The sequence below is a fragment of the Prosopis cineraria genome, unplaced genomic scaffold (genome assembly GCF_029017545.1).
Source record: "Prosopis cineraria cultivar Desert tree isolate PC_DT_omini unplaced genomic scaffold, ASM2901754v1 PC583, whole genome shotgun sequence".
NCBI classification, from domain to species: domain Eukaryota; kingdom Viridiplantae; phylum Streptophyta; class Magnoliopsida; order Fabales; family Fabaceae; genus Prosopis; species Prosopis cineraria.
In genome coordinates this window covers 20,119-40,990 of record NW_026555908.1, presented here as the reverse complement: position 1 = coordinate 40,990, position 20,872 = coordinate 20,119, and the positions used below count along the sequence as shown (strand labels likewise).

At 28.8% G+C, this 20,872-nt stretch overlaps 2 protein-coding genes across 2 annotated transcripts; both read left to right on the top strand.

Annotated features, from left to right (window-relative positions):
* The first annotated feature begins 10,293 nt into the window (after positions 1 to 10,293).
* Positions 10,294 to 12,167, top strand: LOC129297662 (uncharacterized). Its single transcript, XM_054936008.1, has 3 exons — positions 10,294 to 10,445; positions 10,535 to 10,703; positions 11,631 to 12,167. The coding sequence occupies exons 1-3, from the start codon at positions 10,294 to 10,296 to the stop codon at positions 12,165 to 12,167; spliced, it is 858 nt and encodes a 285-aa protein (XP_054791983.1).
* Positions 12,168 to 13,732: 1,565 nt separating this feature from the next.
* Positions 13,733 to 14,200, top strand: LOC129297661 (ethylene-responsive transcription factor 1-like). Its single transcript, XM_054936007.1, has one exon. It carries the CDS (start codon positions 13,733 to 13,735, stop codon positions 14,198 to 14,200), a length of 468 nt encoding a protein of 155 aa, XP_054791982.1.
* Positions 14,201 to 20,872: the final 6,672 nt, after the last annotated feature.

The window sequence follows — 20,872 nt, the reverse complement described above, 5'->3', positions numbered from 1 at the left end:
AAACTAGCTTCTTCAATGAACCAATGGATAGCTAATTAGATTCGAATCCCTCGTTGAACTAGTAGGATAGTCCTTCATTGAACAAGTGGGATAATACGAATATAATCAGTCTAGGCAAGCCATCACTCGAATGGGAGCCCTACCACATAGATTTTATTATCTACTTTTCTTCCTAAGAGAACTCCTACTTCTCAAAATCATGCAATGCATAGATATGCACTATTACGAGCAAGATTGTACTCATCATTGTACTCAATCACAATTAGAGCAAATAATACATACTAAATCAATTCATTGAACTCCATTTAACTATTTTATTAAACTTCTCATCATAATCTTATTGAACTCCTCCACTTCATGTTTTATTAGACTTCAAATCAAACTAGTCATTGAACTTCAAATTTCAAAATCATTATACCTCACATAATCACAATCATTGAACTCTTAGCAACTCAAATAGTTGAACACCCAATTACATAAATCATTGCCTTTATTTAAGCCAATGGATTCAGACCCATAGCCTCTATGGACCAAAAAATACCATTATCAATCAAACTTTAACTTCTATCATCAAAAAAATGGAAGAAGAAAGAAAGATTTAAATGCAATAAACTTACCTTTAATGTTTAGGAGCACTCTGAAATAGTCTCAGTACTCAGTTTCTTCAAACCCTAGTACTGCTTTTTCGCTTCTCTCTCATTTTCCTTTGTTTTCTATTCTTTGTCACTTCAGCTCCGTGACTTGTTACAGTAAAAAATGATCATATGCCACGATGAACTTATAATGCGCTGCGGCGCATAGCACAGAGAGCCTCTCCTAGGCATGTTGCCACACATGCACCACGACGGCTCCTCCACAAGTTGCATTGCCTAGCACAGAGTCTCCCTCTTCAAAATTTCTTCCTCTTTCATTCCCGGGAGACACAATTCTCCTTCGAACCCATGTTTAGGATTGCAATTGAAACCAAACACACCTGTTAGGGCCCTTTGACCACACACCTTACTAACACACTAAATTAAGCTGATCAGGCTTACTTAATCAGGTTTAAAACTTAAGGATGTTACATAAATATTATGCAATCAACAAAATTGGGGTTCAATAACTATATTATGTATTGCTATTAAATCATCACAATTCATTACATAAGCCCCCATCAACAAGAATGATTGTGACATTGCCATCATCCTAAGCTTCCTCAACATAATAACATCTTAATGACAATTAGAATTGTCCTCAACGAGCCATGTTCTTCACAAAATTAGGAAAAAATAACAAAAAATAACAACCTAGACATAATCAAAGCTACTTTAAACATCATCTTCTTCTTTGCATGTGCAGCTTTAGCTTGGATGTCTGCAACTTCTGTCCTTCCTCTAACATCAAGTCAATCTCTCCCAAAAAGCCTTGCCCCCCTCTACTCATCTTCTTAAAGCCACAATATGTTCAATCAACTCATTTATGACATCCTTTGACCTCTGTCAATTTCATTATCATGCCAGGTGAAGTACCCATACCCTACTTGGAACACGAAAAAGCTCAGAAACAATGAGACTCATAAAAGAAAAGAAGAAGAATAGTCGAATCTCTACCAACCTGGTCATAATTCGGACACCTTAGGTTGTTCTGGCTCTATGAAATCCATTAAGGAGCAAGTAAGTGATAATGATAGTACCTTGTTAGAGCTTCATATTGCATTTCTTGACCTTACCTTAATACCAAAGCTCTCCTTCTAAAGCCCGTTGTTGGCACCATTGATGACTCATCATTCTCCTTGTACAATTACTCCGTCCATTATCATCGATCAACATCTTCCTCTCATCACTAGCATCGATGTGTCGTGCATCTTGGTCTCATTCTTTAACATTTTAGGTTAAACAATTTAATGTTCTAAACCTTAGGTGGCTAAATAAAGAATTGAATGCCTTATGTGGACAATGACCTTGCAACACAAATGGAAGAACGTGGTCAAAATCTGAAGGAAAACGGTCAAAGCAATCAACACTTAACGAGAGGCCAACATTGTACCAAAAAAAATATGTTGGGGATGAAATTATGCCAAAAAAAAGTTTAGCATATGAGGTGCACCTTGAGGAAAATATTGAGGGCATTTTTGTACTTTAACCCTTCTTTTCTTATGGTGACTGTTAATGACAGGAGAAATTGGATTCAATTATATTTTATATGCCTCCATGCTTCTTTACTTATATTATATTTTTGTTGGCTCTTATGGTGGTATATTATATTATCCACTAATCCAAATTTAAAGTGAATTAGGTTTCAAATAAAAAAATCTGCTTGACTAATATAGTTTTATTAAAAAAGTTAAATTCAAAATCTCATTGAAGGATTACTAATAAATCTCTTAATGGATGTCCATTATGCTTATTTATTTTTTTGATCACGAAATAAGATTATGAGAGAATAAATATATATATATATATATATGGAAAATATAATAATAGGATTCTATACTTTAATTGCATTTTGTTTTTAGTCCTTATAGTTTTATTTCATTATTCCTAGTCTCTTTAGTTTTATTTGTCTACAATGTTAGTCATTACAATTTTAAAAATTAACATAAGGACCATGAACTAACATTGACAAAGTTAATTTTGTTAACATATACTTAACTTTGTGTTAACCCTTTGTTGACATGAACTTAATCTACTCACATTCATCTTTCACATTCTGTTAAAGTCAAATATCAAAGAAAGTTTTTTTTTCCATTTACCTTTTATTTTTAATCATACATGATCAATTTATTTTAATGTCATCAACATATTTTTATCATGTCAACGTAATATGGTTAGAGAGTTACAATAAAATTACTTACGTTAGTACCATCCAATGGTCTTTGTGTACTTCTTAAACTGTATATACAGATTAACATTATTATAGACTAATCAAGCTAAAAAACTAGGAACAATGAAATACAATTATAAGAACTAAAAATAAAATACAATTAAAGCATGATGACCTACTATTGTGTTTCCAAACAATGTTGATTAAGTGGTCATTATTTAATTCATAGAATAAATAACATTTTACTATATGTTATTTTGTGCATTGGTTTTAAAAGTAAATATTGTTGAGAGTTTGGAGTTTGGGTTTGGGTTTTTTGCATAAAAAATATTGCTAAAAGAGTGCAAGAAAAATTTTATATTAATAAAACAATATAGAATTCTTATAACAATTGAAAAATAGCTGTTATTAATTAGGAATCCTTAGAGTATAAGAGACAAGGTTTTCTCAAAATATTATATGCTACATCATCCATTATTTTACAGATGAGCACTAAAAGCTTATCACCTCGAAACCATTTAGATCTAATCTGAATGGTTTATATTTATAGTTTTTCAAATGATTTGAATTATTTGAATTAAAGCAATGAGGGGGGAAAAAAGCAGCACGACAGAAGCAACACTAGTCAAAGATTAAAAGCATAATTATTCAAAGATTAGACAAAACCTCAAAGCTCTCAATAGGTATTACCTATCCTCTGCGCCAAATTATAAAAAAACTTTCAAATAAAAATATACATATTAATAAAGCTCATTAAATATATTACATAAATTTATTTTTTTAAAAAAAAATATAAACTTTAAAAAATATTTTTTATTTAATACTCTATTTATGAAAGAATATTAAAAAATAATATAATGGAATGGTAATATTAAAAAATATCATTGAAAAAATTTATTTTTATCAAAATATCTTATATTTTAGAGCGTCCAATCTCCACCAAGAATATCTTATAATAAAAACAAATAGACTTTTATATTAAAAAAATGATAATAAAATCCTTTTGAATTATATAAATAACAATTTGGTCCCTTGAAATGTTATAATTTTATTAAAATTTTTAGAAACTTTTCTGTCATTAATGAATTTATATAAATAATTAAATTACCTTTATTAAAAATAAAATGATTCACAAGTTTTATTTAAATAATCACAACTTTTTTTTATATTCATAACAATGTAACAATAAATTACAATTTCAAATGTTTAATTTTTGATTTTTTGTTGCATTGTTGCGAATATAAAAAAAATTATAATTTTTTAAACAAAACTTGTGAATTATTTTACTTTTTAACAAGTGTAATTTGATCATTTATATAAATTTATTAATAACAGAAAAATTTTTAAAGACTTCAATGAAATCATAACATTTTGAGGAATTAAATTATCATTTATATATATTAAAGGAATTTTATTATCATTTTCTCTTTATATTATAGTCAACCACAAACTATTCCAATAACAATGCCAACACTTTTCTTCTTGGAAGAGATCTCAAACTCTATTTATTGACATGTTTGTATGCATATATATTTAATTTTGATTGTATATGCAAAAAAAAAAAAGATTATTTCTTGGAGAACTCTAGAATGCTTAAGCGATTAATCTCAACTGTTTATTTTTGCTAGAGATTAGAAAGAAATCTTTTTGTCGACTTTCTCTGAAGTTATCATTTAATAATTAATATTCTTATTATGTTTTGTTAAAAGTATGAACATTATTTTTATTTTTAAATTATTTTTATTTTAGTTTGAAGTATTAAATGAATCCCATTTTTTGTGCCGGTTTAATAGTTTCGAATAAAGTCACGTGTTAATGGACAAACACGAGAATATTTAGCTTCCGAATACCCGTCCGGATGTGTTTCAATGCTCATAAAATTTGAATTTGAACTATTTAAATTTAAAATTTTAATTTATTTTTATTAAAATTAAAATTATAAAATGTTAATAAATTTATTCTATTATTAATATGAATAATACAAATTTAATTTAAATAATTTAATTAATATTATATTGATCAAAATAAAAATTCATAAAAATTTTTAAAAAATTAATATTATATTTAAATTTTAAAGAATTTAATTAGGTAATAAATTTAAATTTTTTAAATTTTTTAATATTTTATTAAATTGTTTAAATTAAATTTATATCATTTAGATTGATGATAAAATAAATTTATTAAAAATATTTTTTAATAAATATAAATATAAAAGTTTAAATCAAAATTGTTTAGACCTTAGGGAAAATGACAATTAAAGACCTTTTAAGAATATTAATTTTAATTAAAGACTATAATATTTTAAAATCTCAATTAAGGACCATAATTTTTAATTGGGATAAACAAATGTAGTTTGTAAGGTGAGACTCACTAATACCACTTAGAGATTCACTAATCCAACTTGTGAAAATTTTTAATGTATATTGTAAAAATATGAAACCCTATTAAGGAATAGATTGTTTAACAAAAAATATCATTTAGAAATTCACTAACCCGATTTAAAAAAAATTTTAACGTAAATTGTGAAAATATGAAACTCTAATTGAGAATTGATTGTTTAACAAAAAGTACTACTTAAAAATTTACTAACTAAATTTAAAAAAAATTTTAACATATATTGTGAAAAGATAAAATTACACTTCACAATCGATTGTTTAATAAAAAAATAACTTATCCAAATTGGAGTTTTTTGCTAAATAATTGATTCTCAAGTGGAGGTTTCATATTTTCACAATATACGTTAGAAATATTTTCAAGTCGGGTTAATTAATTTTTAAGTGACGCTTTTTGTTAAACAATCAACTTTTAAATAAAATTTTATCCTTTCATCATATATGTTAGGAATTTTTTCAAGTTGGGTTAATGAATTTTTAAGTGACGTTAGTGAATCCCACCTCACAAACTATATTTTTTTATTTCAATTAAGGACCATAATCCTTAACTAGAATTTCAAAATATTATGATTCTTATTTAAAATTAATATGCTTAGAGGTCCTTAATTGTCATTTTTCCTATATCTTCTTAGTCTAGCAGTGAGCACGAGCATCAACAACATATTTTCTAATTTCAAGGAATTTCAGCACGTGGTCGAAATCTTCACTGTAGCTTCCTGGAACCCTCGTGTCAGCAAATAGTATTTTAAGTTTTATTGTGATTTTATATTTCTTCTTTGAAAAAATTAATCTTTCACTCATTTAACTTTTAACTACTTATAACTTAGTTTTTCAACTATAATTCACTGTGACTTAATCCCTCAATTTTTTATTCACTTATAATTCAATCTTTATTTTTTTATTTTTTGTTCAAATTTCCTTATCAAATAAGAGGGATAAAAGAGATGCTCATATATTATTCTAAAATACCCTCATCTTGTTCTTTGATACAAGATTTAAGCTAATATGAAAAAAGAAAATTAATAAAAATTGAGGGACTGAATTATAAATAAGCAAAAAGTTGAGAAACTGAGTTATAGGTGAGTCATGGTTGAGGAATTGAGTCGCAACGAGTTATGGCTAAAGGATTAAGTTATAAGTGAATTAAAAGTTAGAGGACTAAAAGATTAATTTTTTCTTCTTCTTTTTTAAGGCAGCTTTTATTACTAGAATAAAATAAAAAATGAAATTTATTACCCCCTATGTCCCAAATTATAGGCACTTTTGAAGGAGTTTCTTCGTGTTAAAATATAAGACACTCTAAGTAGGTTAAAGTTTTATTAAATATATCAATTTCAATATTACCCTCTCTTTCTATAATTAATTTCTATCATTTCTCTTTTCAATATATTAAATGATGGGTATTTTGAAAAGTTTATATTTTTATTTTAAAAAGATAAGATTGTTAAGTACATTTAATAAAATTTATTGATATGTGAGACTTTATCTAAAAGTATTTTATAATTTGTGATAAAAGGAGTACAAAAGTTTACGCTATTAATGCGTCATGAACAATATTATGAATGATTAATATAATATTCATGTCTTGTTCAACACAAGAAGCCCATATGTAATCAAATTAAATTTTATTGGTATTTTAAAATTTACTAGATTAAATTAGAACTTAATAATATTGGATATTTTAATATTTGAATTTTTAAATTTCACTAATTTTTTATTTGGAAAAAAAAATGTGTAGGCCCTTCAAGATGAATTATCCGACTTTGCTATCACAATCAAACCAAGAACATTGTATTTAATTAGGTTCAGATTTAAAATTGAAAAATGTCGCATTGGCAATAAACATAAACACACTATTTATATCAATATAAAATATAAATGTCACATTGTCCGGTCTATGTTGTTCAGGAGAATAAACTGTTGTTTGTGAGAGAAAAAGACAAATAAAATGTGAACTCACGTGGCCTCCAATTCATATATGTGCAGGATGATAGGAGAAATATGGAGCACCCTGGTGGACGAAATTAAATTAGTTTATCTTAGGATCTCAAATTTAAATTTTAAGATATATGGTCATGAAAAATAAATATGCCAAATGCATTGTCAAAGTATTTGTGAAATCACTATTAATAATAATAGTCCCACATAGTGGAGTTTCCGTTCAATTTGGACAGGAATAGTAATATTCTCAAGTTTCCAAAACACGAGGTGATTGAATCAAGAAAAGATGGGAGAAAACGTCATGCTCACATAGAGTAGCAAACGTGCTGATTAAAACGATAAAAAGATGCTCTTGATGTTGGGCATGCAATCTCACAACTTGATCCTCGAAAAATCAATTTAATAATAGTTGGATGATAATATTTTTTAGGGTGAATTGCTTAAAAAAAAACCTCCTCAAAGAGAAAATTGTTGTCAGGGACCAAATCAATTTTAAGAACCGAACTAACTTTAATATTCAGAGAGCACTCTAACCAAGTGACCGAATTGTGCCTTTGTGTTAAAAGAACAAAGCAATGCCTCGTCCGATCATGTCCTCGCTCACACCATTGGTTGCTTCTTCATTGACACAGTTTGTCACAGTCGATCATTCCTTTGTCTCTCTGGTGGTTCTCTTATTAGGGAATGTGTGAGAAGAATCAGTGTTTTTTTTTTAAAAAAAAACTATGTTAGTTTAACATAGAGGCACAATTCAGTCATTTCATTATGATGTTTTGTAAATATCAAAATCAATTTAGTCCTTAAAATTGATTTGATCTCTGACAACAAGTTTTCTCTCGAGGAGTTCTTTTTTTTTTTTTAAGCAATTCACCCTAAAAAAATATTAAGATCTAACTATTATTAAATTGATTTTTTGAAAACTAAGTTGTGAGATTACATATCCAACAATCCAACATCAAGAGCATCTTTTTGTCATTTAACTGTGAGCATGATGTTTTATCCCATCTTTTCTTCCGTGTTTTGGAAAACTTAGAAGTATTATTACTCTTGCCCCAATCTAATCCAAAACTCCACTATATAGGATTATTATTATCCACTGCAGCCTCATGAATATTTTAAAAATGCATTTGGTATATTTATTTTCGTGATCATATATCTTAAAATTCAAACTTAAAATCCTAAGATAAATTAATTTAACTTTGTCAACCAGCGCCCTCCATATTTCTCCTATCTTCGAAGAAAAATATGGACAAGAGAAGGACATATGAAGTGGAGGCCACGTGACGCCACATTTTATATGGCTTTTTCTCTAACCACCGAAAGTTTATTCTCCTGAACAACATAGACGGGAAAATGTGACATTTATATTCATATAAATAGTGTCTCTATATTTATATTCAACGCGGCATTTTTCAATTTCAAATCTGAACCTAATTAAATACAATGTGTTTGGTTTGATTGTGATAGCAAGTCGAACATTTTAGGAATGAATTAAGAGTGTATATTTATTCTGTACAATACTGTTCAATTTTTTTCCAAATTAAAAATCAGTGAAATTTAAAAATTCAAATATTAAAACATCCAATATTATTAAGTTCTAATTTAATCTAGTAAATCTTAAAATGCCAATAAAATTTAGTTTGATTATATATGGGCTTCTTGTGTTGAAAAATACATGAATATTATATTAATCATTCATCATATTACTCATGACTTATTAATAGCGTAAATTTTTGCAATAAATTTCATTTTTTTATTTTAGTAACAAAAGCTGCTTTAAAAAAGAAGAAAAATAATATCATAATAAAACATAAAACACTGTTTGCTGACACGTAGGTTCCGAAAATAATGTTGTTGATGTTGTCCCACTTGGTTGGGGGTGCTGGGCATCGTGTGCTGCTCACTTGACTAATGAGATCTGAACAATTTTGATTTAAACGTTTTTTTATTTATATTTATTAAAATAAAATTTAAAATTTTTTAATAAATTTATTTTATCACCAAATTAATTTAAATGGTTTAATTAAATATTAAAAATTTTAAAATTTTTTAAATTAATTATCTAAATGCACTCTAAACAATCTAAATTTAATAGTATTTTTTAAAAAAATTTATAAATTTTTATTTTGATATATATAATATTAAATTAAATCATTTAAATTAAATTTTTATTATTTATATTGAAAATAAAACAAATTTATTATCATTTTATAATTTTAATTTTAATAGAAATAAAAAAAATTTAAATTTGGATATTTGAAATTTTATGAGCATTGAAACACACCCTGACGGGGTATTGGGAAGCTAAATATTCTCGTGTTTGTCCATTAACGCGTGACTTTATTCTAAAGTATTAAACCGACACAAAAAATGGGATTCATTTAATACTTCAACATTTCAAAGTAAAATAAAAATAATTTAAAAAAATAATATTCATACTTTTAACAAAACATAATAAGAATATTAATTATTAAATGATAACTTTAGAGACAGTCAATAAAAATATTTATTTCTAATCTCTACCGAAAATAAAAAATCGCTTAAGCATTCTAGAGTTCTCCAAGAAGTCATATCTTTTTTGTCATATACAATCAAATTAAGTACATATACATACAAACATGTCAATAATGAGATAAAGTTTGAGACCACTTCTGAGAAAAAAAGAGGCGGCATTGCTATTGGAGTAGTTTGTGGTTGACCATAAATCTATAATATAAAAGACTATTTGTTTTTATTATGAATAGTAGTCATTTCATCCCAAATTATGAGATATTTTTGGTAAAAATTAGTTGCTCCAAAATATAAGATGTTTTGACAAAAATAAGATTTTTTTTAATATTACTTTTCCTATTATATTATCTCTCTTTGATATTCTTTGATAAATGGAATATACACTTTTTAAATTTTATATTTTTATTTTAAAAAATATATTTATAAAATATATCTCATAAGCTTTATTAATATGTATAATTTGATTAATATTGCTTCTGTCATGCTGCTTGTTACACGACAAATTAAAGCAATGAACCAACCACATGCGCGATCACAGCTACTCCAAATTGACACAGTTGAAATTTCCAGGAAACAATAATTACACAACATCATCATTACTAAGGACACAAGTCAGTAGTCACCTCAGAAGCACGGACACGGCAAAATGGCCGGCGTGTCCGTGTCGGATACGTATCCGACACGGACACGCATTCAGGACGGGGGAACGGCGTGTCCCTTTTCCCAGTTTCCGGCTGACGAGGGCGGATGCGGGTCGAGACGGGCAGAAGCGGGTCGGACATTTTTTTGCGTTTTTCAGTTCCTTTTACTCAGTCCCAACTCCAAAAATCCGATGCCCTAACATTTTCAGCTCCAATCGACCCCCCTTCTCATGTTTTCTGCTGTAGCTTCACCGCCTGTGCTTCTAATTCTCGTTCTTCATCTCTCACGTTTATTCATGGTTCACGCTGCGTCGCTGCCTCACCCGCTCTGCTCTGCCTCTACCTATTCACAATTCACGTTGATTCTCGACCATCTGCTCTGCCTCTACCTCACCGTCGTTCTTCAGCTTCATTGGTAATTTATTCTGTATGGTCGGTCGTTTTTCAGCTTCATTTTCAGTTCCTCTTGTTATGCTGCTGATGGAGATTTTATTATTATTATTATTGCATTATTGGATAATTTGTGTGCTGCTGATGGATATTTTATTATTATTATTATTACATTATTGGATAATTTGCTCACTGCTGAACCGAGAGAGTTGTCTAGAGCAATTGAATTACTGATTTAAATTTTTTTTATTTAGATGGATTATTTTATTGAGTTAAATATTGATTTATTTTAAATTTTTATTAGCTCTCTTCTTGTTAAAATTGCAGGATATTATTTAAAATTAAACCTGCAATGACTTCTAATTCTAAACTCGATAGTAGTTCAGGAAGTGTGAATTTATAGAAGAAAATCTTGGAGAGAAAACTTATAGAAGAAAGTGATGGTGTCAATGAAGATGAGGAAGTTTAGAATTACTTTAAGTTGATAATTATTTTTTGTCACTTGATAGTGTTTAAGACTTTAAGTGCTTGACTATTTATTATATTATATTTTGTGATGGCATTAGACATCTTGAAATTATGTTTTTGAACATCCAAATATTTAATATTTAATTATTTATATAGTCGTACCTGTATCCTAAAATTTTGAAAAATAGCCGTGTCCGCGTATCGTATCATATCGTACCCGACACTTGTACCCGTATCGGTGCTTCTTAGGTAGTCACTATGCAAACATACATACATACACATATATACATAAAAACCCATGCTTCACAGATCCATAATCCATCGCTTCTGTGCTCTCATCAAACTTATTAACTTCTCAAAATGAACCCTAATTGTTCTCCTTTTGAATCAGTTCAACATTACCTGATTGAAGATGATCCTTATTCGTTCATGACTCTCATGAATGGCTACTTCACGACGACCGGCAACCCTACTTCCAACTTGAACTGCGACACGGCTTCGGTGGATCAGGGAGCTGCTAGCTCCAGTGGTACGGTGTTTCCCGGCGAGAACGACCACACTGTGGAACCAGGTGGTGATAATTGGGTTAAAGGGAAATGATGCAGGATCTGTGGCGCGTGAGGAGAACGCGCCACCTAGATGTAGGAATTACCGAGGCGTGAGGCGTCGGCCGTGGGGAAAGTTCTCTGCGGAGATCCGGGAACCGCAGAGGAACGGGGCAAGGACATGGCTTGGAACCTATGAGAGCGAGGAGGACGCAGCTTTGGCTTATGATAGAGCTGCTTTCAAGATGCGTGGTGGAAAAGCCAAGCTCAATTTCCCACACCTTATTGGATCGGAGCCACCGCCGGAGCCGGCAAGAGTGGTCATTAGAGAGAAGCGGTGCAGCTCGCTGGAACTTTCGTCGCCGTCTAACTGTACATCCGAGGATGATGGATCTCAAGGGTCAAGTAAGAAGATAAGCCTGGCCGGTCTATTGAACAAGTTAGCAACAAATGGAAGCCACGTCGGATTCCGTTGATACTAAAGTTGACAAAATTATCCAGTTTCGTGCTTAGCTTGTTCACATTCATGTACTAGTTTTGAAGGAAATGAAAAAAAAAATGAATATTTATATAATCTATAATATTCTAATAAATAGTAGGGGATTAAGTTTGGAGAAATATTTTTTTACTTGATAAAGACTACATAAATAAAAAAAATATGTTAATACCATTTTATAAAATAAAAATATAAAAAAAATTCTCACTAAAAAAATGCTCATATTTAATGTCCCATAGTGTATTGAACATAACTACTTCTAATTTGGAGGATTCATGTGTGCAATAAAAAACTAACAATATAAAAAACAAAATTTTAAAGATACACATTTAAAAAAACATTTTTTTTTTGGTAAAAAAGGAAAAATTGGTAAGAAGGATCATAAGATAAGGTTATTTAGGAAAAAAGAACTAAGATCTTTCAAGTGAATTAAGAATGTAACCTTAAGTCACTTAATCTTAATTTATTTGAAATATTTTAATTCGTTTTTATAAAAAATTTTATCTTATATGTGATTGTAATAATTTTGCAGAAAAAGCTAGACACGGCGCGAAAAGTGAGAACCTAGGAGGCTGGTACCCACTAATACTATTTAGCAAAACTTATATTTGGGTCACAATAAGAAAATTTATTATCAAAAAATTTCATAAAATTTACAAAATATTCTCAAGATTCAAAATATTGACAACTTATAAATAAGTGTTATCCAATTATCAATGCCCATGATTAGGTTGTAAATATACAGGATTTAAAATTTGAAAGCATTTTATAAATTTTATAGATCTCTTAATGATAAATTTCTTCATGTGAGACCAAGGTATAATTTCTTCTACTATTTGAACAACTATTTATCTACATTATTATGTAATCATTATGCTTTTCTGTATTGATGAATAAGAAACATGTTATAATAGATTAAATAATGTTTAGGAACACACATTTAGTTTTTTTTTTGGCCAAATACATATGATTGATAGAATAGAACATTGATTTGCAAGTTCTACGAGCACATGATTGGGAATAAATGAATTAATTTTTTTGGTGAAATAAATTAATTAATTATTACTATAATATATTTAATTAAATTAGCGAACAACTCTTTCAGAAGCTAGCTTCAGAAAACAGAGATGATCATACATCCAATGACTTTATTATAATTCATCAACAAAAAAGCAGCAACAATAATAAAAATAAAACAAGAACAATTTACATGCATGTGATGTAACTGGCGTTGAGAATCACCGACTTCTCTCTCTCTCTAGAATTTTTGGTGATAATATCTCATTCTAGACTGTATAAGGATAGGATATTTGTTAAAGAAAAATCTGGACACTTCTCTCATCTCTCCCGAAGCAAGTCAATGGTGGTGGAGCAGTGAAATTTCTAGATACCGTTTGGTAAATACTTTAACCGACATATCTCAATTATAAATATGCATGTGCATCAGCTACTGTGTGCAGCAGAGAGAATTAACGAAGAAAAAAATGGAGTTATAGAGCAAGAAAAGAGAGACCCTAGTGTGTATGTATTAGTGACTCCGGTGGTATGTCATTTTCGGGCGGGAATAATGACGACGGCTTGAATTCAGGTGGCTATGACCATGATAACGTTACTGGTAATAACACAGGATCTGTGGCGTGTCAAAAGAACGCGCCATCTCGATGGAGCAATTACCGAGGAGTGAGGCGGCGGCCATGGGGGAAGTTCGCAGCGGAGATCCGGGACCCGAAGAGGAAAGCAAGGACATGGCTCGGAACCTATGAGAGCGAGGAGGACGCAGCTTTGGCTTATGATAGAGCTGCTTTCAAGATGCATGGCAGAAAAGCCAAGCTCAATTTCCCAAACCTTATTGGATCAGAGCCGCCGCCGGAGCCGGCAAGAGTAGTCATTGGAGAGAAGCGGGGCAGCTCGCCGGAACCTTCGTCGCCGTCATCTCAAGGGTCAAGTAAGAAGAGCCTTGCTGGCCTATTGAACAAGTTAGCAACAAATAGAAGCCATATCAGATTCTGTTGACACTAAAATTACAAACTCTATCATTCATCTAAAATACTATTATCCAGTTTCATGCTTGTTCATTGTCATGTGCTAGTTTTGAAGGAAGTGTAAAAGAAGATGAATATTTCTATAATCTACAATATTCTAATAAATAGTAGGGGGCTTAAGTTAGGAGAAATATTTTTTTTCCTTCATAAAAACTACATAAATAAAAAAAATGTTGATATCATTTTATAAAATAACAATATAAAACAAATTCCTACAACAAAAGTTGCTTACGTTTAGTGTTAGACAGTGTCTTAAACATAATTACTTTTGATTGAGATGATTCATGCGTGCAATAAAAAAATATCAATCTAAAAAACTAAATTTTAAAAATATAGATTTAAATTTTTTTTTGTTAAAAAAGGGAAACTAGGCAAGAAGGATCATCACGTAAGGTTATTCAGAAAAAAAGAACTAAGATCTTTCAATTGAATTAAGAATATTACCTTAATTCACTTAATCTTAATTTATTTGAAATACCTTAATTCTTTTTTATAAATTTTTTTATCTTATATGTGTTCTTAATAATTCCTCGGAAAAGCTAAACACGCGAAAAGAAAGTAAGAACCCAGGACCTACCAATGATACTTAAAGTCTTAAACAACTATTTATCTACAGTATTATTCATATCATTATGCTTTACTGTATTGATGAATAACATGTTATAATAGGTTAAATAATGTGGAGGAAAACACATTTAGTTTTTCGTTTTTTTTTTCCGGCTAAACACGTTTGGTTGATAGAACATTGATACGAGCACATGATTGGGAATAAATTAATTAATTGTTTTGGTGAGGTAAATAAATTAATTATACATCCAGAGACTTTACTATAAATCTTCAATAAAATAACAACAACAACAACAATAAAAATAAAACAAGCACAATTTACATGCATGCGATGTAACTGGGACAAAAAATAATGTTTTGGAACACTTATTATGGCTACACATGACGCTGACTCGATTTTCCAATAAGAGCATATTATTATTTTTTTTTCGGGTGAAGCATATTATTCTTTGAGAAAATGCAAATAAATCCCATCAAAATAAGGAAACGATAATTTGATCTCATAAAATATGATAATATATTTTAAATTTTAAGAGACCTAATTGTCATCAAAGTTTTTGATAAAACAACAAAAATATTCTTTAATTTAAAAAATTGCAACAAAGATTTTTTGTTCAAAACTGGAGTTTTGACATCCACAACTCTAGTTGAACTAATGACTATATATATTGGTTTAAACATTAATAACTTTCATCATTTTTTTAATAAGAAAAGTATAATAAATTTTTTTACATTTACAACTTTGGTTCTGTAATTCATAATTTTAGTTCAGTAAATGACTATAGTGATTTAGACATTTAAATTGAATAAATCCCTCTTTATAACACATCATCAAGGTAATTAATTAAATTTAAATTGAATAAATCCCTAAACTTAGATTTCAGCCATCTGATTTCCAAGTCATATGCATTTAGAATATTTTATTACTATATTTTATTATTCAAAAAGATATCTTAAATATTATAATATCTAACTAAAATTTAAATAAATAAATAAGTATAATAGATGTGCAACAAATACTATGCTTTGCACCCATGTGATTCGAATAAGCTCAATTAAATTAGTGAGAATCTCAATGTAGCTTCCTGAAACTGGTCAATATTTAAATAATAAAAAAAGATATATTTGGACACATTTTTTATGTTCTCGTATTACGTGAGAGTTTGAATAATTAAGTTCACATTGGTATACAAAGTAATGCTTTTTATTTGATTTCTATTTTAAGTAATGTTTGAGTACAACTTTGAAGTCAAGCATTGAATTACTTCTCTCTTCAGTGATTGTTAAACCGTGTTCATCGCCATGGTTGGTGTAGTAATAAGAATGACTTTTGGGCTTTTGGCACATCAACCTCCTCATCTTTCTATATATTGCTATTATTACAAATTTAGAAGGGAAAATGACAATAAAATCTTCCGAATTATATAAATAATAATTTAATTTCTTAAAATATAATAATTTCACTCAAATTCCTATAAACTTTTATGTCAATAAATTTTAAAGTGAAAATAATATTTTTACCCTTAATGAAAATAACAAGCACCAATTATAAATTTTGCTTCAAGAATAACAACTTTTATTCTGTGAATCGTAAGAGTTAAAGAAGAAATCACAACTTTTCAATTGTAATTTTTATTATTGAAGAACAAGTCCTGATCATAACTTTTGTTTAAGGAATAATAATGTTTGCTTTGTGAGTAGCAATAGTTGAATAAAAAATCATAACTTATCAACTGTAATTTTTGTTATTGAAAAATAAGTTTTCAAAATAACAAACCCTAATCACAACTCATCAATAAAAGTAAAATAATTTTTTTAATTTAAAATTTATTAATATAGAAGTTTTTTGGGACTTCAGTAGAATTATAATATTTTAAGAGATCATACTGTCATTTATATAATTTGAGATTCAAGGGAGTTTTATTTTATTTTCCCAATTTGGAATGAGTCATCCTCATACTATTTATAATTTTGACAGAATATAATTCCTTCTGCATTTGATATTTTAATGGAAAGATATAATTGTTGGTCATTGTACTTTTAGCATGTTTTGGTATTATTCTTTAAACTTTTCTCATTGCTTCTAGTCCCTTATATTTTATGTGTATGCAATATTTGTACTTATCATCATTGATGAATTAGTTAAATCACTAATATGTATATAATTCTATTAATTTTATTGCTAAGTTGGTAACATCATGATAAAGTGAGTAATGTTCAAACTAATTTTTGCCTTTGATGCCTTGCTTGCTTATTTTTTCCTTCTACTAATTTTTTATCAAGTTAGTAAGAGAAGTAACGGAATTTATGTACACTTTAGCTACTATTAAATCCTTATAGTCATATTTAAAAATATAGGAACCAATGTTAAAGAAGCTTGAGAGACTAGAGCAATTGAAAAAAAGAAAACTAACGACTGTATTCAAAACATGCTAAAAGTATAGGAACCAATGGCCATGCTTTTTGTAACATCCTAATTTTTAGATAAAAAAAATTATGAAATTTAAGTTTTTTTTAAAATGATGATAATAATAGGAATTTATATTATTTGAGGTTATTTGAAAATAATAATATGGTTAGGCATTTAATTATGAATTAAAAACTTAAGTTTAAAATTATATAAGAAATATTTTGTTAAGATATAATTTTAAGATTTTAAAAAAATTATTATTAATGTGTGTGTGTGAGTTAAAAAGAAAAAAAAGAAAAGAAAGTTAAAAAAAAGGGAGGGGGTTTAGTTCCACATCAGTTAGATGTGGGAATGAAAGGCACCTCCTCATGTATAAAAAGAAGAGGTGCATTGTGGAGGAAGCATGAGGAATTTTTTATTATAATTTGTGAAAATTGCAACTAAGGGCCCAAGATGTAATTTGTGAAAATTGCAAGTAATGGCCCAAAGATTTGAATAATTAAATTTAAACTTATAGTTTTTTTTAATATAATTTTGGGACCACAATTCCATTTTTATATTATTTTTCTCTCTTCCTCTCACATCGCTCGACGTTTTCTTGCAAGGAGGGATTATTTTCTTTTTCTTCAGGTATATTCTAATTTTCCTGTTTAGATTAGCATTTAAAAATTTATTTAATTACAAAATTAATTTTATAATAATTTTCTAAATAATATTAGCTTTCTAGTGATATGATTATTTTGTAGGATAGAGTAAATATTCTGATTAGAATTTTTCTATATGATAGTTAATCTGATGATATGATGGATTAAAAATATAGGTTAAAACTCTTAGGGATATAATAAATATTATAGAATATTTTTTTGAGGTTGAAACTCATGTTTAAAAATTTTTGAGTTAAAATCTAGGTCTATATAGTTGAATTTATGTGGAATCTGAGATGTAGGGATAAACCTATGATTATTAAATATTTATTTAAGTATGAATAGGTATTTTTGAGGTTATAGAAAGGTGATTTGAGGCTTCAAGATAATTTTAAAATTTTTAATTTATTTTTGGACGAATTTTTAGAATATAGAAGGATGAAATTGTGATACGAGAAGTGATTTGAGGATAAAAAAATAGTTTATTAGGGTACGAGAATTTTAGAAAAAGAATTTGAGAAGTTAAATGAGGCATAAATCTTAAATTAGTATTAATATAGATTATAGATCTAAGACTTTCTAACTCTTTAAATTAGAGTTATTTATTTTAATGTAAAATTAATATATAGTATTTGTGAAATAATTATGTAGATTATATTGATAAAGATAGTGGTGAAAAAGGAGTTGTGAAGGGGAACTTGTTATTCAAGACACAAGGTAACCATTATTAATGTGTTGTGATGGGTGTGTTTGTGAATGGTTATGTGTTGTTTTATTATTTGAAAAAATTATGAATTAATGAAAATAAATACTGTATATATATACTTGTTTGAAATTATTGCCAAGTGGGTCAAAAATTTATTTTTGTTTATCATGATGAGATATTATTGTTCGGATATATTTCTATTTGGATATTTGAATGATGCATGACTTGTCAGGGTATTTTAATATATGGTGTTAATGGGAATTTTTGTTCGGTTAATTATTACCACGTGATAAGCCCTCATTGGACCCAATGAGTGGCGTGTCGCTTGGTCCAACTCACCTTTGGCCAGGTAATTTGGCGTCCGAGCATGGTGAAAGGAGGATATAAGGTGTAGTCATGCAAATTAAATACTTGTTCGGTTTGTTTGAAAGTATTGTTTGGTTAAATGTTTTGTGTGCCCACTTAGCAATCGCATGATTAGTTACATCCGCATGCATCATTACATATTAATTTTTGGTTACTGGGACTTTTAAGTCTCATTCCCCGTGGTTAATATTTTTACAGGAGCGAGTCCGGCCGAGAAAGCACCAGAGGTGTAATTATGGTGTATGAGACACCATCTTTTACGTTGCCTCTTATTTTGGATTATACAATATATCTTGTGCCAACTTAGGACATATCTTCTTTGTGGAGCATGTAAACTCTAATCCTTTTTATTAAATGCATTTATATGTCCAAGAGGATTATGTCTGTCCCTTTTGATTCATGATCTGATTTGAATAACATGTTATGAGGATCATGTCTGTCTCTCATGGTTCTAATTACTTTTTGAGATATTTTAAGACCTGTGGTATATTGTCTTGGATGTATCATGGTAGAAATTTTTCTACCATGATAAGGGTTCAATGAAAAAAAAGAAAAAAAGAATTTGTTGAATTAATAATTTGTAAAAAAATCGGTCTGTAAATTTGAGGGTGTTACACTTTTTCTATTTTAATTTACATTGATCCTAATTGAATTCAATAGTAACATAAACAAGGATCATGCTTACAATTAATTTATATTGATCCTAATTTATATTGGTCATGTTTAGTATATTTTGGTAATAAAAAAAAACGAAAGTAGAGCTCACATGCATAAGATGAAATGATGAATGAATCCAATATAATATATATATATATATATATATATATCCAAAGACAACATATCAAAGCCTGAACATGAAAGAATCCATCAATTTTTTTTAAAAAAAATATTTAAGTGAAAAACTCATTAAAATTTAAGTAGTTCAAGCTAACACACATACAAATTATTAGAAGTCACATTATTGATAAACACTACAAAAAAATTGACTTTCAGCGGTGACAAAAAATCGCCACAATGTTGCTGCGAGAGCTTCTGTCGCTGATTCAATCCGCGGAAATAAAAAAAGTTGCCACTAAAAGTTGAGAATCTGCAATGACAAAAGTCAAAAAGTCACCACTGAAAGTTTTCAACGGCGATAAAAAGTTGCCACAATGTCACCGCGAGAGCTCTTGTCGCTAATTTAACCTGTGGCGATAATAAAAGTCGCCGCTAAAAGTTGAGAATCAGCAGTGACAATTGTCACCGCAAAAATCACACATCAACGGTGATTATTTTCGTCGCCACTGAATGTTAAGTATCAGTGGCGACAGTTGTCGCCGCTGAAGTTACCAAAAAGTTGTCGTTGAAAAGTAATGTTGGTTCACTTATACACATGACACCACGTCACAATCCATGTGGCGCCCCACCTCACGTCACGTGGTGCCATGTCACCCTCAACTTAAGACCCCACCTCGCACCACATGTCATCATGTCATCCTCCATGTGTCGCCCCTCACCTCACGCCATATGGCCCCATGTCACTCTCCATGTGTCGCTTCACCACACACCACATGTCATTATGTCATCAATTTATATTTTCATTTTAAAAGTTGTTTCCAAGGTTTGAACCCATGACCTCCTCCTTTTGTGTCCAACCATTTTGCCACTGAGCTGGAATGAACCTGTAGTCTATTATTGCATAATTAAATATATGTATATACACATATTATTAAACTATACAAACACACATATATATTAAATATTAAATATTATAAAATATCATTACTATCCTTAAATACTTCAATTTAATTCTTTCAATTTATAAAATTATAAATTATATTATTTATTTGGTTTAAAGTAAACTATAAATATAATTGATACAATATAATTTGTATTATTTATTTTAATTTTTTTACTTCTTGAGGTTGTTATATTATTTATTTTAATATTCATATTTATAATTATAATATA